General features: G+C 37.9%; 3 protein-coding genes and 1 long non-coding RNA gene across 4 annotated transcripts in view; 3 read left to right on the top strand and 1 right to left on the bottom strand.

The window, feature by feature from the left end:
* The window catches only part of LOC111334787 (uncharacterized), an 8233-nt gene extending 6700 nt beyond the window's left edge, over positions 1–1533 (top strand). Inside the window, exon 4 of the mRNA XM_022940600.2 lies at positions 1–1533. This exon is cut by the window's left edge and continues 542 nt beyond it. Within this exon, the coding sequence (XP_022796335.2) occupies positions 1–618 (618 nt within the window). The 3' untranslated portion in view covers positions 619–1533.
* On the bottom strand, positions 997–14991 carry LOC111334788 (glucose-6-phosphate isomerase). The gene is made up of 22 exons (XM_022940601.2): positions 14837–14991; positions 14065–14155; positions 13868–13936; positions 11908–11976; positions 11592–11642; positions 11345–11369; positions 11044–11102; positions 10153–10299; positions 9268–9339; positions 8936–8980; positions 8023–8076; positions 7793–7853; positions 7380–7423; positions 6727–6762; positions 5865–5948; positions 5710–5742; positions 5165–5294; positions 4796–4872; positions 4585–4713; positions 3290–3365; positions 2901–2967; positions 997–1640 (listed from the first exon to the last, which is right to left on the bottom strand). Exons 1-22 carry the CDS (start codon positions 14989–14991, stop codon positions 1514–1516), a joined length of 1701 nt encoding a protein of 566 aa, XP_022796336.1. The 3' UTR covers positions 997–1513.
* LOC148734540 (uncharacterized) lies at positions 12365–15019 on the top strand. Its single transcript, XR_015999483.1, has 2 exons — positions 12365–12762; positions 14710–15019. It is a non-coding gene; the product is annotated as an uncharacterized LOC148734540 (long non-coding RNA).
* A 3515-nt stretch (positions 15020–18534) lies between these two features.
* LOC111334791 (junctophilin-3) lies at positions 18535–25903 on the top strand. Its single transcript, XM_022940610.2, has 2 exons — positions 18535–19044; positions 22630–25903. Exons 1-2 carry the CDS (start codon positions 18669–18671, stop codon positions 23433–23435), a joined length of 1182 nt encoding a protein of 393 aa, XP_022796345.1. The 5' UTR covers positions 18535–18668; the 3' UTR covers positions 23436–25903.
* Positions 25904–27589: the final 1686 nt, after the last annotated feature.

Consider the following 27589-nt stretch of genomic DNA (forward strand, 5'->3'; position numbering starts at 1 on the left):
TCCGTGATAAGAAAATACGCCAGTAGTATTAGCAGAAATTACGTCATTGATCCAGATGGCGAGGGAGGCCTGGCACCATTTACGGTTTACTGTGACATGAGTGACAAGAATGGAGTTGGCGTGACGGTCATCAGTCACAACAGTGAAAGCAGGACGTACGTGCGTGGTCATGCTGGTCGAGGTAGTTACTCGCGATACATAAGTTACACAGGAGCAAGTTTCCCTCAGCTGGCGAGTCTCACCAATGTTTCTTCAAAATGCGAACAATTCATCAGTTATGAGTGTTACAGTTCCAAGATGATGGGACTCGGATATGCCTGGTGGGTGTCTCGTGATTATACAAAGATGAATTACTGGGGCGGAGCACCTCCTGGTAGCGGCAAGTGCGCATGCGGGATGACTAATTCTTGTGCAAACTCCTGGCGTGTATGTAATTGTGATGCCGATGACAGTGCATGGCGGGAGGACAGCGGTCTCCTCACTGACAAAAATACTCTCCCGGTCAGACAGCTGAGGTTTGGGGATACCGATACAGACAGTCACAGATATAGCCATTATAACCGAGGGGGTAAAGGCTATCATACCCTTGGAAAATTTAAGTGTTATGGATCGTCTTGAACCCATTGCCGACAGCACAGTTTGAGAGCTCCACTTGGTTCGAGCTTGTGAAAATTGTTGTAACAAAAAAATAGTAGGGTTAATGAAACCCGTTTGAACCAGGCTCTAGGTTCACTCTCCCTTGAAGAAGATATATTACAAACTGAATACGTAGTTGATTTTTCGGACATCAAAAAAAATTATGTCATAGATTGTTAGGAAAGAAAACTTGTCTAATTTCAAAATATAGCTTTCCTATGGAAACATGGATAGAAGATGTCCGTGAGTAGGAAAAACAGAACTAAAAAATCTCATAGAAACTCGAAACACGCAAATTTTTATAAATTTTGCGCGTGAATGTAGTTTTAGTCAGGGCCTCATGGTTAATATCGACTTGGCAAAAGTTTCAGCTACTTTTTATTTCACATCTAATACATTACATCTTTCTATACCTCGTAGGCTACAACAGCTTCCCGAAAATTTATAATCGGTTCGCACGTCAACTAGTGAGTGTTTGGTGGTAATTCACCATCGGATTAAAGGAAAATAAGGGGTCCCTGTGTTCCTTCCCCTATGCTCTTCTACTAGAAGCCACAGGGCGCCACTCAGCAATTGTTCCAAAAAGGAATTGACTCTACAAACAAACCATACTAGCTATTAGACCATTGAGATAACTACTTAGTGCTTTTGGCAATTATTTGAAAGATTACAAATACTAATTCTTTGAGATACTGCTTAAATAGCGCTATCTACTGCGAGGATCGTGCATCATATGTAACTAATTCTTTGCTTGGCGACTTCATAAGATTACTTTACAGCTATTATAAATATTCTATGTGTGACGTTCCCCATCGCTAATTGATATCTTCAAAATACAAACTACTCAGCCCAGGCTAACATTCCTTCAAATCCAGCATCACTTCGCTGAATGTTTTTTAATAAAGTTAATAAGACCATTGGTTGAAGAATCGTGTGACGTCACTGGTTCAGGGCCCTCCAACTCTGGCTGAATTGCTTTAGCAAGTTGTTTGCCTAATTCAACTCTGTCGGGAAAAAAATCCAGAAAAGGAAAATTCAATTTAACAAATCGACAGTGCTTTAATAATAATAATAATAATAATAATAATAATAATAATAATAATAATAATTATAATAGTACGGTATTTATATAGCGCTATTTCTATCACTATCCAATAGCGCTGTACAGTAATTTTAAAAATCGGACCGATAAGAGTATAAAAACCATAAAAATCTCTAAAACACGAGTAGAAGAAACTAGCTAATAATGAGAGTAAAAACTTTAAACTTATATTGAAATTAACTAATTTCCTAGCCAATTTACTAGCTCACCAACTTATCAACTAATTTACTAGCTAACTGTCTAGCGGCCTAACTTACTACTTAAATAATGAAAGAACTCACTAAGCAGTAGTCCAATTATAAAATTTGTTAAAAAGGTATGTCTTTATACAGGTCTTAAAAGGTGATAGCGAGCCGCTCACTCTTATGTTGTTTGGAAGAGAGTTCCATAGAGTCGGTGCTACAAAAAAGAAACACCTATGACCATAACTTGCTCGCTTAACAGATGGTAATTTAAGTAAGTTTTTAGAGGAGGACCTCAGATTTCTGGTTGTTACATAAGGCTTCAACAGTTCAGTGATGTAACAGGGGCCTAGCCGTTGAGCGCTTTGTAGGTCAGAAGTAGTATCTTGTAATCTATGCGCTGGCTAACTGGGAGCCAGTGCAGCTGATTTAAGATAGGTTTGATGTGTCGTACTTTCTTGTACGAGTGACGACACGAGCTGCGGCATTCTGGACGTTTAGCGTGGTCTGTACTCTTGTCGACTACGATATTTAGCATCACAGTTTTCAAAATGTTGTGGACTCGCTCGGCTGCGCCTCGCGAGTCCGCTAAACCACTGTCGTTTTGTTTTTTTTACCACGCTATCGACGTCACTGAAATAAAACGATTCTTTCAGTGCGTGACCACTGCGTGACACTTTGACACGAGCAGTGTTGTCTGTACTCTGTACTACTCGACAGCGGCAAATTGGCCGCTGTCGAGTGGTACAGAGTTGCAACACTACTGCCAATTGTGGTACAAAACTTCTTTGTCATTCCTGGAAGTGAAAAGGTTCCCCGAATTTTATGCCTCACGATGGGGTTCTAATTTTCAGGATACCGTTTAAGCATATATCACAGGTGATTAAAAGGACATCAATTTCTGTTCATTTCCTCTGTAGAATTGTCGCGTTTGTATTAATTCGATCGCCTAGAACAATTTAGACAACTTGGCTACTTACCCCCACTGGTCAAAGGAGTTTATATCCCAGACAACTCCCTGACAAAATATCTTGTGTTCATACATAGCTGTAGAAAAAAAAGACGAAAGGAATCGACTCAGTATTAGCGTTATTCATTTGAAAAGCACATCGCTTTCTTTTCAGTAAGTCATACAACACATTTTCGCAGAACTGGTTGCCAGTAACTTCGGCTAACACATGGAAGCCAAAAGTCGCGCGTATCTGATCTCTGTCGCGCGCCTTTCTCGCAGTCGGTCACTTTGAAGTATAGGAAATGGTCCTCACAATGACATGATATTCAAACCATGAATCCGATGGGATAGAAAACTTAGACTACACAAATCTTATTTGTTTTACCAGCAAATTATGAAGCGGAATATAACACTCACCAAGCAAGGCACCAAGGATGAACGGAGTCAGTTTTTGAAACAGAATGGAATTAGTGGGTTTATTTCCCATGAACACCTGTAATGCAAACAGACACGTGAATGATTTATTTTGGATTAAAACTATAAGCAAGCCTTGTGATCTGTTGCTTGCTCGATCAAAAAAAGTTTCGGCGATTAAGAAATTACGCTAGACAGAGTTTAAAAAGATGTCACTGAGATGTTATGCATCCTTTCAAAATCTTCCAGGAAGGAGGAAGTCTTTAAAAAGTCCTCTAATCGTGAAGGAGTTCTAGTTTTTTTTTTTTCCAGCCTTTGTCCCCCAGGAGGGACTAGCATCTAATTTCTCCAACAATTTCACCCCTCAATCAAACAGTAAGGTTATGAGAATATAGAAAATGATCACTAACTAAAGAGGCTCTTGATTGTTAAACAAATTCTCCTTGTTAGCATCTTATGAAATGTATAGAGAACAGTATAAAGAATATACATACTGATGTTAGGGTGTAAAGACAACTGAAGTTAATTTTGGTTTTATCTACAAAGTTGATAATTCAAACAACAAACATATGAAATACATATATATGAACTGCGGTTATGAAACGTATATGTGCACGATCCTTCGCAGTAAAGCACTATTTAAGCAATAGTGAAAATCAGACCTGAAAAAAATTCAGGCCTGTACGGGATTCGAACCACTGACCTCTGCGATACTAGTGCAGCGCTCTACCAATTGAGCTAACAAGCCAACTGGGAGCAGGCCATCAAATTAATTCGACATAAACCCGTAGATGATAAATCAAACAACAAACATATGAAATACATATATATGAACTGCGGTTATGAAACGTATATGTGCACGATCCTACTGCGAAGGATCGTGCACATATACGTAAAGTTGATAAGGTAAACTGGCCACCGGTGGCCAGGTTACATAATCGGCTGATAAAACCAAAATAACCTTATTACACTCCCCCACCGCTCCCCCACCGACGCAGCACCACAGTTTCTTAAGAAACTTACCCCCTTTATTCATTTGTGGTGTGAAGAGTGGAGGCAAAAAGATTGCTGTTGGCTTTACGTTTCAGACTGATTCAATTTGGTAATTTGTACCATCTTAGGGGAAAGCGTACTTCACAAAACGAACTGCTAGATTTAGAAAACGGCAAAGACACGCAATTGCAACCCAACCCTTTTTTTCATACGACATGTATTTGAGAGGCATGTTACTACGACATGTACTACGACATGTTCATACTACGACATGTATTTGAGAGGCATGTTACTGTATGATGTACCTTGTGGGGCAAGATCTTCTCCAGTGTTTCTCCAGACTTTCCACTCTTCTCCAGCTCTGCTCGCGCCTCGTCGCTTGTCTTTCCTTTCATCAGAGCCTCTGGCTGAGCCAGAAAATTGGCCAAAAGAATCTGCGACAGAACAGACAACAATTTACGTTATAGCGGATATATTACGCGACTTTTTCTGAAGATAACATATGGACAATCATACCTTGTGGTGTAGTCCACCGCTAATGGGATTCTGAGTCTCAACAGGAGCCAAGAAATCTCCTGGAATGATCTTTGTTCCTATAAAGGAAGGTGGAAGAAATTTTGAGAGCGAAGAAATCACGCGCATCATAAGTGCTTTTGATGCGTAAGAAACCACAACATGTTATTTTACGAACACAACAAAACTACAAACTTGGTGGCAGCGTGAGTGTGAGTGTAAGTGTCTGGTCCATATTCAAGAACGCAACCATGACCTGACTTCTCCCACCAGACAGTAGCATGGTGGGCATAGAATACGCCCCTAAGTCTCACCAACAGAAATGAAGACAATGAATAACATTGTTAGCGTACGTAACATCGTGTAGATTACCTTGGTGGATTAGCTGATAGAATGCATGCTGTCCGTTAGTTCCAGGCTCTCCCCACACAATGGGTCCGGTGGAGTAGTTGACATGCGCACCGCTACGTGTGACATACTTGCCATTAGACTCCATGTCACCCTAATGAAGAAAAAAAACCTCTAAATGGTTGCCTGTTTTCTACAGAACGTTTGGAAAGAAACCGCATCAAAAACAAGAAGTTTGGGCAAATTTTTTTTCCAGTCGGAGTAGCCAAATCTAAAGTAAACATACCAGCCAATTAGATCAAACACAAATATTGCGAAGAGCCAAACTGAGAACTCACAAAAACGAGACACGAGAATGTCTTTTAGCGCGGGAAAACATAATTATTCACAGGTCACAATTGGCTTCGTTTGGCAATGTTTTTGTTGAGAGGGTGGTGTGCGTTTTTTACACCAATAACCAAATTAAACGAAACTTATCTAAAACAATTCAGAATTTCTGCGGATACTGAGTCAGAAACTATTTAAAAGGGAAAACACACACACGGCATTGGTTTATCATCCAAGCTTACCTGCTGAAAATAGGCTGCAAAACGGTGCATGTACTGAAAACCCAAACAAAGCAGCGTTTGAGGATAATAAAGTGGATCGATTAAGATTACTTCAAAGTATCAAGGTATGGAATTTACGAAAACTGAAAGGTCACTGGTCGCAATTAAGGGCTCACCTGATCATAGGGAAAAAGGCCATGCGTCTGAGCACCAAAGAAGTTATTGTACCAAACTCCTAGCATTGCAAGGATTACTGGAATCTGTTTCCGAAAAAAAATAGAAGAGTAAGCAATTTTAATTCATCGCATATTTTTGTACCATTGTGTACATCACACCTATATCAACAACTTTTAACTGGAAAAGGGCACCCAAGAACATTTTCTTTTATAGTATACTACATCATGTGGGGGCAAAAAATTGATCAGTAGAACATTTTCTTTTATAGCATACTACATCATATGGGGGCAAAAAATTGATCAGTGGAACATTTTCTTTTATAGTATACTACATCATGTGGGGGCAAAAAATTGATCAGTAGAACATTTTCTTTTATAGTATACTACATCATGTGGGGGCAAAAAATTGATCAGTAGAACATTTTCTTTTATAGTATACTACATCATGTGGGGGCAAAAAATTGATCAGTAGAACATTTTCTTTTATAGTATACTACATCATGTGGGGGCAAAAAATTTATCAGTAGCATCATGAAAGCTTTTCACCAATATGTAAATTCAAACTACCTTATCTCTTACAACATCCCTCCACCCCTTTTAATATCATAAATACTTTCCCTAGAGCCACAATAACTGCAGCAAATAAATGTGAATTTGACATTCCAAAAACTAATACACCGAATCGAAATATGGCGTCCAATTTGAATTGCCATTGTTGTGGACTTACTAGCCTCTCACACATGTGATAATCCTTTTGTGTTTTCCACATGAAGACGAGGCTAGTAAGTCAAAAACAATGGTAATTCAGATTGGACGCCATATTTTGATTCGGTGAATGCTCTGCTTTGAATTGGATACTTACGTTTTTCTCCAGAGGTGTGGAACAAAAGTGATTGTCCTAAAACAAACATTGTAATAACGTAGGTTTTAATAGTTAGTTTGCCATTTTGTCATATGGTACTGGTGTAAGATTTCTTTTGCTTTGACTTCTATTGTCCCATTCCCTCTCTTCTCCTTATTTTTGACCATCACTCACCCCCTTAGTGCAAATTCCTTACTCTGCCCAGCTTTCCACTGCCGTTTAACTCAAATGGTGGCAGCAATAATTTTTGCCAAGGAATAACAGAGCACTTGCTTTTCAAGTCAGATAAGTCACAACCCAAAATCACGTGTTCCTGAACCTATATCACGACTCACTTTAAACCGAGGAAGACTGGTGCGAATGGTGGACCAAAATGGCGGCAAACTTGAAGGTCTTTAAAAAATTATAAAAAAAATTGCCTTTTATCCAAATCGAAAATTTTTTTTTCGCAGAAGTCCATTTGGTGAAATGTAGAATTAGATGAGCAAAAAACATTTAAAAACATTTTTAAACTTTTTGACATTATGGGCACTTTAAATTATGCCTGCTTAACAAGCTTTGTTTTAAGTTTCTTCTGACTACTCCTGTCATTTTTGTTTGAGTAATTCTTTGAACAACTCCTTGCCTAATTAAGAGCATCTAATTGTACTAACCATTGCATGTGCCCCAGCAAGAAGAGCTTCAAAGTTATCCATTCCTACAAAAGACAAAAGAAAGAGTAATAAGAACTCACCCTGAAAGGCATCCAACTTTGTTGTTGTTCATAATAATAAGGCAAAAATAGTAATTTGGAATGGAGACAAGAAGCTATTGCCAAGGAAATATGAAACAAAACTGACTGGTGAGCCACAGGACCATCCAACTAACTGAGCGCTTAATCATAATGTTAAGTTGGATTGAGTCGCTTACTGGCCAACTGACCAACTAATTTAACTAACTGTCACTGACTGAGAGACTGATCGACCACCTGAGTTAATGATGATGGATCAAGTTATGAATGGATTTATCAATTCACTTATGGATAAAAAAAAAAAAAAACAATGATTCACTGAAGTCAGATTTATACCAATGTAAACAGCAATTGACATTCCAATGGCTGACCAAAGGGAATATCGTCCTCCAACCCACTGAAAAGAAAACAATGAATTCAAAGTAAAATGGGAATCACTTTTATTGTTTTTTAGTAATATTCATGTTGCCTATTTTCTATAACTTCAACCACTCAACCCCTATCTGAGGGAACTTTCGAAGACAGTCACAGTTCTTTTAAATGCATACATGTAAAGTTGTACTTACATCCCAAAATGCAAACATATTCTTCTTATCAATTCCAAATTTAGTGACTTCCACCTGTGGGAAAAAAAAAAAAAGGTTAAAAGCTTGTGCCTTGATCTCAAGTCTGAACAGGACCGGTCAAAATCTAGGTGAAGTTATTGTTGCATGGCTTCAGCCCATTCAATGCCAGGAGTGACCCACACGAAAGTTCTCCTACACCACTGAGAGGAGAAGTTACAAGGGGAAAGAAATATCAATTAGGAAATGTTGTTTGATTTACTACCATAATCCCAAGGCTTAATTATAAGAAATCTATTTCAGACAGAGCAGAGAATTAACATTCAGATATTGGGAGAGGAAAGGCCAGAATTGTGCTCTTGTTACCAGTGCACCCTCCTCGCCAACTCCAAAAAGTTACCTGTCTTGTGGCAAGGAGAAGGCCAATATTTTGGACTACTTTTAACCATAACCAAGCAATCTTTTAAGGGGAGGGAGAGGAGAAATAAAAAATGAACCAAGATACCAATCAAAAGAGTAACGATCATTTTTTTTCTGGTTTCTTCAGGTTGTTGAAATCAATGAGCACCTCTAAAAGAGAGGTATGGGCTCTCTAAGTATACAGAGGTAATTATACACATGCCAGACTAAGGGAATTATTTTCTACAAGAAGTTGGAATAGACTGGCAGATAAATTTTCATTTTTCCAAGGTTTTTACCATTCAGTTGATGCAAATTTAGAAAAGACTGATAATTGCCTGGAAATTTCGGAACAGATTCAAAAGTGAATTATCTCCAAGTTACCCGACCAGCTCTGACTCACAGCAAATGCCCCCTAAGAGTAACTATTTCTTAAATGTGAAATGCACCTTTTTATGTTGCCAATGCAGAAATTAATTTGCATAACTAAATAAGCCTCAAAATTTATTTGTCATACCTCATTTGTAGAAAGGGCAATGAAGTGCTTAGCCACAGCTGATTTCTACAAAGAGATGGGGAATGCAAAGTCATTAATACCCAAAAGACCTGATCAAATAATGAGTGTAAGATATCCTTAAAAATGCAAAAATTAAAGTTAAACCTGCTTTCTGATTAAAAATTGATGCTACTGGAAAAAATTTTCTAAACAACTAAGCAAGATATTGAACTTCCAGGTGCCAGCAGAGGCTAAAAGACATCTGTGCTGTTCTGAAGTATTAATCTTGAGAGTATTGAACTGGATATAAATAGAAATCTGTGGGTTTTGATAAAATGGTGAGACAGACATACATCCTTTAACTCTTTCAGCAGCCAGTCCCTTGCTGATGTTGCATTTGTAATGGTTTCTATGGTGGTAAATGTCTGGGGAAAAAACAGATAAAAGTCAGTAACATTCTACATACTTACTAACACAGTACTGTAGTCACATGCAAATAACTCTTAAAAAACTAAGGGACTAATTGTAGCTCTAGGAGTTATTAACCCTCTACACCCAAACATCAGTATGCATATTCTCCATACTGTTTTCTATACATTTACTAAGGTGTTTGAAAAGGAGAATTTGTTCAACAATCAAAGGCTTCTTAAGTTGGTGATCATTTCCTTTATTCTCATGACCTCAACGCTTGATTTAGGGGTGATTTTCTAAGGAGAAATTAGATGCTGGTCACTTTTAGAGGTCAAAGTGTTGATAGAGCAACCTGAGACTACAATTTGAAATCTATTTCCTTCAGGGATGCAATAATTATATGCAGCACTTTATAAATGAAGGGAAAAGTCGTCAACCAACTTCTGTCTTGACCACTTGTTCAACTCCCAGTAAAAGAGACTAACAACAAATTAAGTACTATTTCAAAGTTTGTTTGAGGCAAACCTTACTATTCTTCTGATGATAGTTTGAAGGGAATATAGGAGAGAGGGTCAGAGCCTATTAAAGACCAAACAAGGCACAGGGAATGGGCAAAACCCCAGAGCAATGGAAACTTGAACAAAATAAAGTGTACCCAGTGGATGCCAAGATTGATGGTTTGACATAGATTGCATAATACTAACTAGGCAGTATGTGACATAACAAATGAAACATGCTTTTCATTTTCCAATGGATGGTTATGATTAAAAGGTCATAAATTTGAACAACTAGAACAATAAGTCTTGTGCAGTTACATATTATTTTACCTTTGATGCTACAATGAACAATGTAGTTTCTGGATTCAGAGTTGCTACAGTCTTGGCCAGGTGGGTTCCATCAATATTGGAGACAAAATGGACACTAAGCCCTTTTTTGCCGTAGGGTTTTAATGCTTCAGTCACCATCAGTGGTCCCTACAAAATGTATAATGCAGGGCTCGACACTAACTTTTCAACTTACTAGTCAAGTGGCCAGTGACATCTTAGATGTTTTTAGATGTTACAACAATTTCAGTTTGTTTACTTGCCAAACTGGCTAGTGGAAATTGAAAACCACTAGCCAAAACTGAATTTCTACTAGTCTGTGGCTAGTGGGCTACTGTTAGTGTCAAGCCCTGATAATGGCTAGTAGTTATAGAGAAATTGGGTATCTCTGTGTGTTCCACCCCCTAACACCAAAACATTTGCTACACTAAGGGAAAAGAGGTACATATCAATAATTTAAAAATGATATATCACAAATGAACAGCAACAAACTTTACTTAATACAGTATTAATGTATTTTTAATTAAAATGGATATTATAAAGAAGAAGCCCTATAAGTACCTCCCTTAATAATTATTCCATATCTAAATTAATCTGGCTCCTATTTTTCATGTGAAACTAGAGAAAAACTGCCACACTTTTTCCATCATTAATTAAATAAAAGATATCTGCTTGTTTTGTTTTTTTTTAAGCTATTACTGTAACAGTATTTACAAGTTCATCATTTATTTATTTGTTTTTACCTACCTATTTCACAGCAAATCATTACTTTTATTACCACTTGAAACACAGTAAATTGCTATCGATTTACTGCATAAATAATGTACTTGGAGAATATTATTACTGTATCTCTGTTATAGCATCACCCTTTATAGGCAAAAAGAGCATGTTTACCAAGTCAGATCCTCCAATTCCAATATTCACAACATCTGTAATGGTTTTTCCAGTGTGACCTTGAAAGAAAGGAAATTGAGACTTCCTTAAAAATAGATATTCAGGAAATGGAGGCAATACTACACTGAAACTGTGAATCATAAAGTACATAATATCTTAAGTCCAAGAGAAGAAAAGCTACAAAATAAATAAACAAGTTTCTATATATATCCTTATCAAAATAATGATCATTCAATCATTAAAATAACACTAATTGATTGGTTAATTTCTATATGTTACTGAAAAAAATACTTTTGTTTACCTTTCCAAGTGCCATTCCTTACAGCCTGCAAAACCAAAATTCTACTTTGTGAGATTATATCATATTGTGCAAAGAAATAGTTACTAATTAGTGAAAGTCCTTTATTCGCACGATTATAGTGCACATCACATTTACAATAGATTTGAATGATTTATCAAACATAATATGCATTTTCACCACAATCAAGAAATTTTAGGTGCAGAGGTCTAATTTATTGTGGAATTTTCAGTTGTTTACTCAAACCTACCTCAGTAAAGCTTCTCATCTGATTGAGAACTGCATTAACCTCATCCATTACCTATTAAAAAAAATTATAAATTATAAATTATAAAGTAAACATCTATGGAATCAAGAGATTGCTTGTCTGATAAGAGTAGAATCCTAATAACCCCTCTTTGAGCAACATGTATCCTTGCACAAAAAAAATAAAAATTTCTCTAAAGGAGTCAAGGAATGTAATGCATATAATTCATGACTTCTCTTAGTTACACTTGCCTAGTTCATGGTCAGTCTTTTGATTGGCAAAAGTCAGTTGAAATTGAGTGTACCACAAGCAAACTTACATTCTTTCCATCTACATTAATTGGTTTATTGGAACGGTTTCTAAGAGCTATGTGGAGAACTGCTCGGTTCTGAAAAAAAAAAAGGCACAGTCTTCAGTCAAATTGCTCAGTTCAGCTATGGGAGAAGCAGTGGCATACACATTAGCTAACTGGGGGTCTGGAGTGAGAGGACTGGGACCAAGCCATGGCCAGTTCATTGTTCTAATGTGAGACACTTTAGTATCCAGGACCCAGTTGTGCAATGAGAACATAGTATAAGTGAAGAACAGCTCCCCTAAAAGTCTATCGGCCAACTGTCAGCCAACTGTCGGCCGGCAGTATACCAACAGTTGACCGACAGTTGACCAACAGCAAATTGACACTTAAAAATTTGACAAGTGTAAAGACATCACAGTTACTCGACCCTTACCGTTCTAATTTAATTTAATTTAGTCCATTTTCACTGCATTAAGTTTTGCAGTGGGGAAGGACTAGAAAGGAACATAGGAACCATTCGTGCTAGTCCACCCTCCCACCCATCCCACCCCAGGGGAGGACATCCATCACACAGTAATCTCGTGTGTGGGAAATCAATGTCTCCTACATCAACCATGCAGGAGACGGGACCTCCATTTATTCGTCCCCATCCGAGAAGACTAGAATATCTAACCATTTCTTGATGTTATAGAAAGGTAGCAAATTCTTCTCAATTATTTTAAGACCCTGAGTGTTGGTCCAGCCGGGGCTCGAACCCCTTGACCTCCTGCACAACAGTCCAGCCCTCTATCCATTGAGCTAACCAGGAGGCGGTTCTAGTAGAATCAGTCACATGATGTACCACAAATTGAGCTAAAATTGCACCATCGTATGTTCCGGGTAAGTTTATCCATGAAATCGCCCTATAATGCATTGCGGTTTGTTTTAGGGCGTCATATATGGACTTTCAATTATCTCTGTCTGTTTGAGTTTACTTTTGGTTAATATTTTCAGTTAGTTTATCATTTTTTAACGTAGTCACTAGTCAGAGACAATAAAAGCTGCTTACATTTTAGTGAAGCAAAAAAAAAAGCTGCAAGAAGCCGCTGTATACAAATTTTTGCGAGGATGATGCAATGGGATTGTGAGGGGTTTGGTACCTGAAAAACCTAAACATAGGAGATTGCGATGAGATTGGTCCCAAAAAAACCTAAACAAAATGGCGGACTCAAGTGAGAAAGTTTCATTTCGCCTCGATATGCAATGTTCTTCCATGCGAGCTGAGGCTTTTCTGGTATTCAACAGGGGTTCTCAACCGACACTTGGCCAACAAATTACTGACATGCTGCCAATAGTTGGCCAACATAATTATGGCCAACAGTCGGCCAACTGTTGGCAGAAGATTTTTGTAAAAGGCGGCAAACGACGGTCGGCCAACAGTTGGCCAACAGTCAGCTGACTGTTGGCCAACAGTCGGCCGACAGTTTTTGGGGGAGCTGTTCTTCACTTTTCCTGAGAACATAGCCCCATCCAACAGAAAAATAGCTAACCAGCAGATAAGTGTTAACAACATGTACTGTATTATTCACCAGATAATGATTTATCATGTGGATAACAATATCCCCACTTCCAATAACAAGGGCCTGCGACCTGTTTCTCGAAAGTCCTTGTGACTGAACAGGTCCAAAGCCATGTTTTTAAGCTCAAAATTTTAAAGATAGAATAGCAGGTTCCGTTACCCAAACCAGTCCATTTTGTTTCTTTAATCAGCTGTTTTGTTGTATAATTTTCAAAACTTTTGAAATCCCCACCTTGAATCAAAACCAGAACAGCTTTATGGGCCTGTTAAGTTACTGGGACTTTCAAGAAATGGGTCCCTGGAGTACAAATGGATACAAAAGAATAGTCAAGGAAATCTACCTTAGTCTATCCATTGCATTTGATTATCTTTTTACCACCCTACAATGTGTCTATTTTATAAAGTAAAAAACCATTCATAACATACCTCAGTAAAATTAATTTTTTCTCCAGAAAACATTTTCTGACGTGCACTTTCTATTCCTCTAGCTTTGGCCTGTAACAAGAAAGATCACACCCTTGTCACTACTTCAATTTAAAACACTACGAATGTTTTCTTCAAAGCCTATTCCTTCCTGAAAAGAATAAAAACTTGTTATCTTCACAGCCATTCTACTGACATACCAGACTCATAAGAAGTTTCATGGTCTCCTCTGTGATAATATTTTTGGAGTAGTCGACCAACAGGGTACCATCTCGAGTATCGAGTTGCACGCTGAAAAAGCCCAAAGGAACAATGACAAAATTAAACAAACTTCAGAGGATGAGTTTACTTTTGTACACAAACAGCAGAGTTCAAAGCCCTTTGAGTCTCTCTTCAATGAGAGAGGGCGGGGGGGAGGGTGGAGCTCCATTTTGGCCCCTCTCTATGCATGTAGGTCCATCAAATGATTCTGTAAGTAACTCAAGAAGGATTAATTGCATTCCTCAATTGAATTTTTTTGATGATCTATACAACTGCATACATTAAACTCTAGAATGCAAAGGAATGAAGCTGCACGCAAGCTTGACAAGTTTTAATATCAATAATTTTAAGTGTTCTATCGACATCATTATGTCAAATCAGCGATGACAGCCATTGTTTCAGAATCGTTGGTTAAGAATTTGTTCTTAATTGGAAGTAAATGTAAGCTAAAACGTCGATCTATTATACATGCAGGCTTACACATCTCTTTGTGGGGTCACGCATTTTTTAAGATATCGATGTCCGTTTTTTGTCAAAATAGTAAGATCGCTTCTAACAGCTGATCCGAACTTTTAATCACACAGGTACTAAAAAACATTCCAGGAACGCAGACCTCTGCATGGCTACGGTTAACATATATCAAGGCCAATCTAAACAAAATGTAACAAACAACAGCTCGATATTGAAGGGAAAGATCACCGCATTTGTTACCTGAATTTATCAAATCTCCCAGGATCCTTCTCAAAGAGGCTACGCATATGGAGTTTGGAGGCAGCTTCATAGTGTGATTGCAACGCAGAAAACTCGGGGCACTCTTTCAGAGGAGCAGCCATGTCTGTCTTGGCAATTCTGGGAGCTCTGCTCATCAATATCACCGCAACGTTTCAAAAGAAATGCGTAATCATGAATTTGTTCTTGACAAGGGCCAATATTAGCACTTATCTGTCAGCCGTAGCGGCCAACATTTCCTTCATATAAAAAACGTGTAATGTCCCTGATAACAAACTCGCCTTGGTCTAGGCAAACTAGTATTTCCAGGGGAGGGGAGGGTGAGAGCTGTTTCCAGGCCTTCAACAGGTTCTTCAATAGAGAGTGATTCAATTTCTACTTTGCAAAGAACTTCGTAAATCAAGAGAAAACTACCAATGCTTTTATCAGAAGCAAAATTTAAAAATGCTAAGAACTAGGGAAAAGGTTCGTGATAACGTGACATGGGTTTAAGCAGCATGCTAAAATTTTTGTTTCAATTATGAAAATAAATACTGTTGTGGAGAGAAACGATATCCTAATGTATCAATTCTTAGAACAAAGCAGAGTAAGGCCTTAGTAACAGGGTTTGGGAATTGGCATGGTTGGAGAAATTCCGAATTCTTCCCCGAAACGTTTTGATAACTTAATGATTGCATACGTAACCCACGGTTATGGGAATCCGTTGTTGTTTGTTGTCAGTTGATGTTCTTACGGTCACGTTCTCTAATGAATTAGGCTTATTTACTTTTACCTATTGGTTTGCTTTTATGGCCCAAGGAAAGCTATCATGAAAAGAAAAGAAATGAAATAAAGAGATATTTAAACTAGGGAATCTAAACAACAGAAATACACTTCATCTGACTATAGCTACATCACATAGAGCGACAAAAAAGTAACAGAAAAATCTAGCTAAGTTTGGTAGGGTCAACAAAAGAGGTGCCCTTTTTCATAGACAAAAGTCATTTATTAGCCTTTTTTTTTTAATCCCTTCTCTTGTATAAGCTTGAAAATGAACTGGAACAACCATCACACTCGGGAGTGGTGATCACTGAACGGAGGTACAGCAGGCTCAAGCCGGGTTCAGCTTTACCAGTTTGCTCATAAATAAATAGTTCATCTTTATAGTGTCGTCCGATGTGCTAAAACCAGATTTGCGACTTAAAAAACTACAGTTATCAAAGTATTCTGTGATCCCCTATACAAAACGTTTTTTCGTAATAAGGTTTGCATTTTCTTGTTCCAGTCGTCAAAGCTTATAAAATCCCTAACCGTTTACGTAATTAATGGTGGAGAAGGCCTACCAACCAATACGGTAAAAGGTAGGATTGAAGTTGTTTTAATTTTGTGTCCTATCTTAGGCCATTCATCAGAGCCAAATCCATTATGATTTCTGTGATAAAATGACATATTGAACCCATTGAGGCCGATAGTCATTAGAAGCGGAAGATAAAAAAGTATTCTTAGCTGAGCGGCTTAAAAAAATTGAGGGTGATAATTTGAAAGTCGCGTCGTTGGGAAACCTTTTGGCAATAACAAGCACACAAAACAGACAAAGAAAATTTTAAAATCGTCAACAGTTTACAAATGCTGACTGAACTTATTCTTTTTTCGCTCGACCCAATTTTTCGCTCGTCCCTGAAAACATAGTGCGTGGAGAGTGCACAGTTGTCTTCGGGTCTTCAATACATACCTAATAGAATAACAAACCGGAAGTAAACAATTTCGTTAATTTAGATTTGACTCTTCGTTTGATCACGTTCGGTAAAATCAAAGTCACGTACCTGTTGTCTCACTTAGATGGTCAGCACTCATCACATCATTGTATCATTACACTTTTAAATCGCAAGGCTTTTGTAATAGGTGCTTAACTTAGCCAATTTCCCCTCAAAAAGCCCATTCCAGGATCATGAGCGAGAATAAAGGCACTCTATATCTAACACTTGTACGTGTCAACTTATCTGATAATCAAAGCCAGTTCAATTTTATGGTGAATTGTCCAAAAGAAGAATTAAAAGTTTGGTTTTGTTGTTAAACTTTTTTAAAGTTTGGAAATGATCAGTACATTTGTAAACATTGTCCCTTTCGATTACAAGCAGATCAGCAATGTAACAGTTCACAGATTGTAGTACAGGAATGTTGTTTACTTCAACAAAAAAATCTTTGTTTTGAAGAGGATCCAAACACTGCTTCTATTTCTCTTTTGTTTACTTTTCCTCGATGACCGAACAGTTATCAATATCACCATCTGATACTCCTAAACGGTAACTGTTTTTCTTCCGTTAAGTTTCCACTTTCGCCGTGATGAAGAAGATGATAACTAGCTGCGAAGTCGTCTCTCAGGAAGACTTAAAAGGAGAATTTCGTCACCGATTCGCGCAATAGAAATTGATCTCCATTTGACATTTTTGTTGGCGTGACTTCCAAATCAAAGCAAGTGTTGTCGGCGCTTTTGTGTTGATTACTCAGGCCTGCAGATGAAAGTAATTAAGCCCATGATTTTTACGGCCCGATGTGAAAACTTAGGTTAATCAAAAACACTAAATCATATCTCACTTGGCTATTTTCGTCTTGATTTCGCAGCTGGAGATCGCATCGTATTTGGACAAAAGCGGGAGGAACTTAAACGCAACCAACTATCACTCTAGAAAAAATAAACACGTCTGTTCTAGACTTTTTCATTGACAATGCTTCCAATTTCTGTCCCGGACTACAGGAACTAAGAAAGGAAAATCATACGTAGTTTCTTGCGGAAAGAGACAGATTTATTTGTGCTTGTGAAAGTTATGGTCGTAGCGGGAAATGTGCAGTTTTAAAAGACAGAGACAAACTGGCAATGTTTTCATTTCTTATGTCTTAATGGAGCCTACCCTTGCGAGGAAAATGATTCTATGGCAGGCTTAAATAACTATCATCAAGTTTCATGCTGTATTGAACGTAATGATACCTAAGCCACACATTTGAACTTTTCATTCAATTTCATGATTGATAATTGTACATATGGTACCTCCGATAATGCTTCACGAATCTTCGGTGACCACTCTGCACAGAACTAATTAATCTTAAGCGTGTCACAGTATTTTACGTCATGAAAACATTTGGCCTAAAAAATTTTCAGCTAAAGCAACTGTGAATGGAGTCCAGTCTTGGCACAGCCAATCTTTTTCCCTTCAAATAATTCCATTCTGTGTTTTTCTTCATCGTTCATGGGCAATTTTTTCATGACGCGAAAAAAAAAAAAAAAAAAAAAAATGAATAAATAAAACAGCTCAGCCTATACTCTTCTGTGGGGTGTGAGTTGATCTTGTTTCTTATATACAACACGCATGGCTGAAACTTTAATTTTCTAAATTTGCTTAATTAATTGATCACTTATTAGTAAACGTATAATGCATTAAACTCGCGAAAAAAAATGAAAAATTATTTACGTGGGATGGATTATTATGTTATCTGACTATCGCGTCGAGATCTCTAGATGCCGGAGCTTCCAAACTTTCTAAGAAAATAGCATCTTGAAAAATTTGAAATTCTCGGGCAACATCCTTGGCAAACAAACAATAAATAAGAAGCAGCAAAATAAACAATTTTCAAAGTGAAACGTAACTGCTTGCGGCTTTTCGGCGCAGGGCATGCGCATGGTATCGAGAGAGCAGATTTGCGTGGTGTCATTCAAGTGAAACAAACGCACATCGCGTGGAGATTGATGAGTAAAGACGTATCAGAGGATGGTTATAAACTGACTCGCTTTTCCGATTTAAACTAACTCGCTAGCGAGCTATGCTTGCCGCGGTTTATTATGAGCGGTGGTCGCTTTGACTTTGAAGATGGTGGAACTTACTGCGGAGAATGGAAAAACAGCAAGGCTCATGGATATGGCATCTGTACCGGACCCAAAGGACAAGCTCGTTACGAAGGCTCTTGGAACAACGGCTTCGAACTCAGCGGAGTTTATGTTTGGCCTAACGGCCATCGCTTTGAGGGTGAATGGCTCGATGGACGGAGACATGGACTTGGCGTTGAATATCGAGGAAAATGGACTTACCAAGGCGAGTGGGAGGAAGGTTTCAAAGCACGTTACGGCGTGCAGAAGTCTCAGAGCGGGGCGCGCTATGAGGGAAGTTGGACGTCTGGACTACAAGAAGGTTATGGAATCGAGATTTACGCCGATGGAGGTAGGTGTCGTTAGAACTGTACGAAAGGGAAGTACAACAAAGGTATAATTTGTAGCATATTTGCCGGCAGATGAAGTCCAATTTGCAGCGGTTGTTAAAGAATGATGACCCATGTTCGGAAGAAAATTGAACTCAATTGGTCATTTGTGTCACTAGACAAGATACATTTGCAAAATTTGTCATTAGCTTTATATGTATTTTGGAGACTGCCTAAAGCACTGTACTTTTCTAAAGCCGCTTAATTTCTCCAATGTGTGTTCTTGTTACGTTGCGCTAAACGGATTTCACTTTTTTTTTACCGAAATTTCCCTTATCCCGGATTTTGTGCTAGCAGAAAATTATTTGACATTACTGTTTTTCTCTTCTTTTCTCATTTGACAGTTTTTGAGTACGTTTTTCGCGTGCAAGGTGCCTGCTAATTAAGCGTACTACTTTGACTGTCGAACGCTCCCAAGGTCTTGTTTTACGCAGCAACGATATCAATACTTAATGGTAGTCCAGAACATTTGATTAGAAGGACTCTTTTCTAAGATCGAAGTTTTGATTATGCGATATGGTCCATATGAAAGGAAGCAGTGATTGAGATACCTTCCTACGAGAAATAATAGTTCCTAGATCTGTCTAAAAGACTGGTTGCCTATCTGAAAATACCAAGTGGATTATTTCCTTCGTTCGAAACGTAACTATGCAACCTAGACAAAAGTCTTGTAGCAGAAACTAAAGGAACAAATGCAAATTATATTTCCACCTAACCGATCGCATTCGACACAATAACTCTTTAGTTAACGCTAGACATACGTCGGAGTTCTTAATGATCAAGGATAAAACCAGGACCTTTATCAGTTCTAGCTTGTTATGCTTGACTTGTTCACCAGAATTCGAAATATCCGCGATCGCGGCTGTTTAAATTTTTCGCTCATGCGAACAAGTTTGGGTTGTCTGTTTCTCAAAAGTTTACATTTCTGTAAGATCCATGGTTACTCTTTATGCAGATTTGTTCATCGAACTCTTGTTTGTAAATAGCTCAAATGGACATAAAAGATGAAAGGGTTGTGAGATTGTGGCAGTAAGGAAAAGATAGGGTCCAAGATACGTAAACAGAGTACATGCTTGTGAATAGCTCGCCACTGACACTGCTGTCTGTTCGCCCATTCGCAGTTTGTCAACACACTAAACGATGTTGACCATTTCGGCGAGTGTTGTCGTCAACGTCTGGATGTTTTGGCGGTGAATGGTCTTGATTACCCATTCTAGAACGAACCATAACTTTTCAGAATCGGGAATGTTTAGGAGATGCTCGGTTGGAGAGATTACCTCTGATTGTGTTTTTGGCGTCTATTATTCAATGTTCCCATTCATGGATTGCAAAGCTCATTTGTACTTTAGAATATCGGAGTTTTCAAATGGATGAAACTTTACTTTATTCGTTTCAACCACGGATTGGTTCTTGAGAGCAGCCCCACTTTGGAAACGCTGTAGGTTTTGATAAGGTTGTGCAGGTGATCGTTTTCATATTGTGTCAACTTGGGCTTGAGTATTTCTGAGGTTTTCAGTGTGATATTTTCCCCTTTTTTTCTTTTTTTTTTCTGAAAATTCACAAATGACTTGAAAAAGGCATTGCCTTGAGACCCATAGATGATTTTTTATTTGTTTATTTATTTATTTATTTTTAGCAGAGCTGGGCTCATTTGCACTTTTGAGTTATTTTCATATCGCCACAAATCATCTGATCTTGGTCTTCCACTTTGTTATTTGATTCTTAGAATTTATAGCTGTTCAACATCTCCTGTGTTTCAAGTATTTCCCACACAGTTTTAGGAAGTTCTCTTTTGGAAATGAATTGCTTGTTTCATTAATTATTTTGTTACTCATTCTGTGATGAATAACAGATTTAAAGCATTTTTTGTAGTTGCTGCCCCTAAAAGAACCATTTTCTAGAGATTCTACCTATGTGAAGTTATGAGGAGAATGGTTGTTCCCAATCAAATCTTGAAAGGGTAAACATATCATGCAGTGTACTAACCCATGCCTTAATAGGAATCTTCCTGCTTTGAACAGATCAGTGGGAATTTGCAGGAATTGTTTTATCAGAATAAAACTGCAGTGATCTCATTATAATATCATACAAAAACCCATTTTTTGGTAGACTCAAACAATTCTTGACAATTCATTTCCAACATGGATTTTCACTGTTGTTTGTTCTGACGTAAAACTCCCAATGAGGTCCTTTTGGTGTGACATTTAATTGTGTGGTGGCGTTGATTTAGCAACTGTTAAAATTCATCAACTAGTTAGCCTTCTAATTTTGTGCACAGCAGGTCTGGAATCTTCAGCAGAGGCATAAAAATAAACCAAGCCACAATCACCACTTTGTCCTAAAGCTGAAGGCATCCTTTTGTATTCTTAATGATTCAAATCAACTCCCAGTGATGCTTTCAATAGATCAGCTCTAAACTAGGCAAGGGTAAAAGAATGTGATAATGGTATGTGCAGCAAGATTATTTTGTACTGATTTGGATATAGATGAAGAAAATTTTTGTTTTTCTAGCAACTTGAATATCAGATTGTAGATGTGGATTCTAAAATTAAGTTATGATCGAGATTTTTGCAAATAAAACTAAGTCTTTGATATTATCGTTGCTTGATTCATGCCTTTGAAATGGGTGTATTGTTTTCTTATCACAATCCTAAGGTGTTTCAGGAAATTAACTAGAGTGCAGGCTGTCAACTGCAAAATCAAAATTTTTTGTTTAATTAACGTGAGAGGTGAAGCTGGCTTTAACCCTGTAAACCCTTAGCATCAGTATGTTTGTTCTCCTTAATGTTCTCTATATGTTTCCAATGGTATTGAAAAGGAGTATTTGTTTAATCAAGCTTCAAGCATCTGGAATGGTTGGTCATTTCCAGAATTCTTATAACCTAATCTTTGATTTGTTATGACGTTGTAGAGAGAAATTAGATGCTAGTCACTAGATTCTAGTCACTAGATTCTAGTCACTAGATGCTAGTCACTAGATGCTAGTCATAGTCACTAGATGCTAGTCATAGTCACTAGATGTTAGTCACTAGATGCTAGTCATAGTCACTAGATGCTAGTCACTAGATGCCAGTCACTAGATGCTAGTTACTAGATGCTAGTCGTAGTCACTAGATGCTAGTCACACTAGACATAAACAGCTTTTAGTATCATATGTAAAGAAGGAGAACAATCAAAAAGATCATTTTTTAATTTTGGTCGGGCCCCGTAAGGATGACTACTTGTTAAGTCACAGTTATACAGTAAGATTGTCAAATATATTCCACATTTTTCAAATAACATTGAGAGGTTGAAGGCCATTATCAATAAGATTTCGGAAATGTAAATGACATCATAGCTTACCACAGCAATGCACTTCCAGTGACATCAGACATGTTTCCTTTGTCCGATAAACTTTGTGATTAAATGCTTTAGATGCTTTTGTGCATAGATGAATATGTATTTGAAAAATTAGAGCTGAAACTGTCTTCTAGATTCTTAACATAAAAATCAGCTCTTTGTTTGCCAATATTTTATGCTCCAATCAACATGATTCTCTTTCCTTTTAGGGTATTACTATGGGCAGTGGAAAACAGGAATGCGATCTGGATATGGTATCCGAAGTGGCGAGGTTAAGCGAGAAAGCAGCAGTACAAAGCATTACAGACGTTGTATTTCTAGACAGTCAACTGTGGATAATTTTAAATCTAATGGTGTTGTACCAAACAGTAGTCAGAACAGTAGAACATTTGCACGTCACCACAAGACACCCTCACAGACTTCTGAAACGCAGTCACATTCTCCCAGATCTACAAGTGATCCAGAGAATGCCAGTCAAAATGGATCAGTAAATAGTACAGTGGGAAGTGGTTCAGCTCAGTCCTACACAATGGAAACTGTGGATTCAAATGGACAAATTGAAAGGGCAAACACTCGCTTGATAGAGACATATAGAGGTGAATGGAAGAATGACAAGAGGCATGGATTAGGTATCGTAGAAGATACTGATGGGTTCAGCTACATGGGCGAATGGAGTGAAAACATGCGCCATGGTTTGGGTGTAGCCACTTTTCCAGATGGAACAAAACTAGAAGGGGAGTGGAAAAATGATGAGTTGCTTACAGACAATAAAAAGAAGGGTCCACTAGTTTCTCTCGTGACAAGATTTAAACAAAGGCTGAGAGTAATTTGTGAGGGAGCACAAGATGCTACAGAAACAGCAGAACAGAAATCTCAGATTGCACTGTCAAGAGCTGCGGCATCACGGGATAAAGCTGGAGATGCAGTTGGTGCTGCAGAGAATGCCGTTTCAGCAGCGGCAATCGCTCAGAAGCGGGTCCGTGCCATCATGTCCAAGATGAATGACAAAACTTAGAATGTTAGGTGGCACTTAGATGTGTTGGAAGATATTAAGGCAGTTTTGCAGTAGAGATGTCTTAAGCACCTCACTCATGGTTCACGGCTGTTTCATCATTGTGCCTTACCACAACATTAGTAAATGCTGATTCACAAAGTTGGCTTATGTGGTAATCCCCATTCAAGTGCTTAAACTCATAGAAATCTGCTCACCTAGCATGGTTGGTGGCTAGGAAAAGTCAGCAGTGTCCAGTTACATGTAACACCATGTTGTTTTGTGACTAAACAGCCAGCAAAGCTTCCATGCAAGTATTTACAGCTTAGCTACATGTAGTAAGTCATAATATTATCTAATATTGTAACAGTTGTAAAATCAAGTGCGGCTTGTAGATGAACATTACATACTGGCTTCCTTAAGAAGTTCAGAATTTGTTTGATGGATTAGAGGTAGAGTTAGTTGATTGTTTATAATACTATGGATTATTGGTAGAATTGCCATCGATTGATGTTGCAATTTTGCGCCAATTCAGGAAAAGTATTCTCTGTAGCTGTCAATGTATGAAAGATGAGGACAGTCACCATATTAATGCAGCAATTAAGACATTTGAACTTTTTCCAATTGGATTTTTTTCAAGACTTCATGGTTTTGAAAGTGTTTTGTTTCAATTACAATGTTCGCTTACTAAGAAATGTTATATATACAAGGCTAAAAAGTTAAAAGAGATTAAAACCAAATGTTTTCGGCTGTTTGCCATCATCAGGGTTGGTTTCGTTTGGTTTTAACCTTTTTTAACTTTTTAGCCTTGTTTATGTAATATTTCGATTAAAACCTTTTGTCATAACTTTTGGCAGATAAGTAACTTAAGGAACGTTTGATTTAGAATTGAATTTTTTTAAAATTCAGGTATGAAGATCTTAAGTAAACATAAAATGTATTATTCTCGGACCTGAAACCTCACATTTGGTACACAATTCAATTTTACTATGGTGTACAGTATTACTACCTTTTGTTGAGTTTAATACAGTATTTTTGTGTGTGAAAGAATTTTTTGAAATTGTTGTGTTTTAGTATGGCATTCTAAGAATGTCTGAAATGAGGAGTAAATTCACAGTCCAAGTAAGCATATGTAGGGCATATTGAAAAAGCTTTATTGTGTGTAATCTTGAAAAATTTTCATTTGCAATTTGTGTTAAGTGTCCCCATCACTTAAGTAGTGTTTCTTTCTTATGTGTTAATATTTTGTGCTTTTTTCCAATTTCTGATGGCTTTGTAGAAATTAATGAACAAAGGGAAGTGTTTTGACTAACTGAGCTGCTTTCAACTACAGTGTAAATGGTTCCCCAGCAGGAATATTTTGTTGGTTTGTTTTTAAACCAGAAACGTCAGGCAATACAAAAGTGTAAGCACAGTGAGTGTGGAGGTAATGCTCTGGTATTGCATATATTCATTTTTGCATTTTCCTCTTTAGAATGCCTCTTATAGCTCCTTTGACTGATCAAATGGCACTTGAATGTACTCAGGTGCATATTTTTGGCCAAAAGAAATGTGCCTAAGCTAGCTTAATTTATTTCTGTATGTGTTATATTAATTTGTAAATACATGCCCCCCCCCCCCCCCAAAAAAAAAAAAAAAAAATTTAAGGGTAAAACTTATTCCTTAATTTCTGTATTTTTAATAAGTATTCATCTTTACCATGATGATTCATTTGTATAATGCAATTAGTGAACATCGGTTTAAGTTGTTGTAGCAAACTTTTGTGAAGGTGTTTGGACAAGGGAGACATACAGAAAGTGAGGTAAACTGATTTTACATTCTGAATGAGGTGTCAAATTGTTCTTTTCAACCTGTAATTGACCTGTTTCACAATTAACAAATGTACTGATCTTTGGTCTAAATTTCCCTTGTCAGTAATTTTTTAATCATTTCCTATGTATGGAATACCTAGTAGGTGATCTAGATGTAAGGACCTCATATGACCTAAACTCAACAGCTTTGCATTAGACTAAGTTAACATTTTCTTAGGTAAAGTGTTCAGTGTATTTCTTAGAACTTATTGCGATAAAGGGCTTACAAGTCAATGGAACTATTTTGGGAATGTATAGCAAACCCAAAGCAATTTCAAAAAATGCTTGCTTTTAGTGATTCAGTAATATTGTAGAGTTCATAAAATTAGTTTTTGGAGCTATTGATAGCAGAGGTTAGGCCTGATTTTGACAAACAATCTAGTAAAGTGTTTGTGAGCAGAGAGGATATCTTGGGAAAATTGCACAGGATGGCAGTACACTTTGCTTTGTAAGAGAACTGTTGCCAGTGATTTGGTGTAACCAGTTGTAAATGCATACACCTTGCAGTGTCCTTGAGGTTAAAATAGTTATTTTAGAAGAGGTAAGAAAAGACACCAACCACTAGAAGTAATATGGATTTATTTTTGTATCCATTAGCTGTGAATTAGAAAATGAAGGGAATAAAGTATTTTTATAGTGACAGATTCAGTGTGTGCATTAACAATCGTATGTAAGGTAAAGTCTGCTTACGAGCCTAGTGGCACATTAGGCCGGTGCTTAACTCCGGTTTCTGTAGCATGAAGCGACTAGGAGTGTTTCTACTCCCCCCTGGATGTGATGCCAGTTCATCGCAGGGTTACCCCCCAGCATTAAATTTGCTGGTACCCATTTATACACCTGGATGAAGAGAGGCACTGTGAGAGTAAAGTGTCTTGCCTAAGAACACAACACAATGTCCCGGCCGGGGCTCAAACCCGGACCACTCAATCCGGAGTCGAGCGCACCAACCATGAGGCCACCACGCCTCCACTAACAATCATATGTATGCAATGAAATTCTTCAGTTTTACACGTAATTAAGGTGTGCCGGGATGAGAGAAATTCTGGACAGGTGGGTAGTACTGTGAACAGTGCATTATAAGGTGTTGATTTGAACCCTGCCTGATACTCATTGCACAGCAAGCCACATTACTCTCACAGTGCCTCACCCTTGTAAGGAGTATATGTGGTAGGTAGGTTACCCTTTACTCCTTAACATCAGTATACATATTCTCCATACTGTTCTTTATATGTTTCCTCAGATGCTGACAAGGAGAATCTGCTTATCATTCAGGAGTTTCTGTAGTTGTTGATCATTTTAATTATTCTTATGACCTTAATGTGTGATTCAGGCAGGGCACGACACTAATGGTAGCCCACTAGCCTCAGACTAGTAGAAATTCAGTTTTGGCTGGTGGTTTTCAATTTCCACTAGCCAGTTTGGCTAGTAAACAGACTGAAATTGTTGTAACATCTAAAAACATCTAAGATGTCACCAGTCACTTGGCTAGTAAGTTGAAAAGTTAGTGTAGAGTCTTGTTCAGGGGTGGTGTTGTAAGGAGAAATTAGATACTGATCATTCTTAGGGTTAAATCTACACTTGAGCTAAGTGGCCCATCTATCAGGAGCTTGTGGGAGTGAGCATGAAGCATCGAGCATCAAGCAACTGGGAGTATTACCCAGTAAGTATAACTAGTAAGATTACCTCCTCCCCCTCCCCCCCTCAGCATTTCATCTGACCCTCCCTGACAATTTACAGTTACCCATTTATTCTCCAGGGTGGAGAGAGGCACTGTAAGAGTTTCAAAAGCGTTTTGCCAAAGAATCTAACACGAAAACACAGCCTGGTCTTGAATGTGGACTGTACCTGGTGTCCAGTGCACTAACTCTTAAGTCACATGAGAAGCATATGTGAGTAGCTACTAATTGTCTGGGAAACCTGAAAAAATGCTGAGAGGTAACACTGCTTTAGCCTGGCATCTTGTCTATAGGGTAGACACAGCATTCTAGGAAGCTTCATGCTAAGACAAGTTCAGGGGAAAATTGAGCATGTAATAGACTTTACCAATTTTAGGTTGCTGCAAATCACCTTATCAGTACAGTGATCATAACACAAATTCAAGCCAATTTAAATTTCCTAAACTTCTGGTTATACAATCCTGACAGGGAATGATCTCCAACACATTCTTCTCGTAACACAACAGGAATTGTCTTCAGACTTATCTCTGTCATTTCTTGTGGCAACTCAGCAACCTGTATGTCCTACATGATAAACATTGTTCTGAAAAAATTAATCATCCAAAATGTCAATGGATTCCTTTGAATTTACCACATTTTGTTTTACGCCAAA

Source organism: Stylophora pistillata, chromosome 3, assembly GCF_964205215.1.
Source record: "Stylophora pistillata chromosome 3, jaStyPist1.2, whole genome shotgun sequence".
Classification (NCBI taxonomy): domain Eukaryota; kingdom Metazoa; phylum Cnidaria; class Anthozoa; order Scleractinia; family Pocilloporidae; genus Stylophora; species Stylophora pistillata.

Excerpts from the sequence above, each read along its gene's own strand:
- LOC111334791 (XM_022940610.2), top strand. The coding sequence starts at position 18,669 with ATGAGCGGTGGTCGCTTTGACTTTGAAGATGGTGGAACTTACTGCGGA. Across the intron at positions 19,045-22,629 it reads CGAGATTTACGCCGATGGAG|GGTATTACTATGGGCAGTGG; the intron begins GTAGGTGTCGTT and ends CTTTCCTTTTAG.
- LOC111334788 (XM_022940601.2), bottom strand. The coding sequence starts at position 14,991 with ATGAGCAGAGCTCCCAGAATTGCCAAGACAGACATGGCTGCTCCTCTG. Across the intron at positions 7,424-7,792 it reads GTCAATTGCTGTTTACATTG|GAATGGATAACTTTGAAGCT; the intron begins GTATAAATCTGA and ends TGTCTTTTGTAG. Across the intron at positions 3,366-4,584 it reads AGAAGATCTTGCCCCACAAG|GTGTTCATGGGAAATAAACC; the intron begins GTACATCATACA and ends TTTGCATTACAG.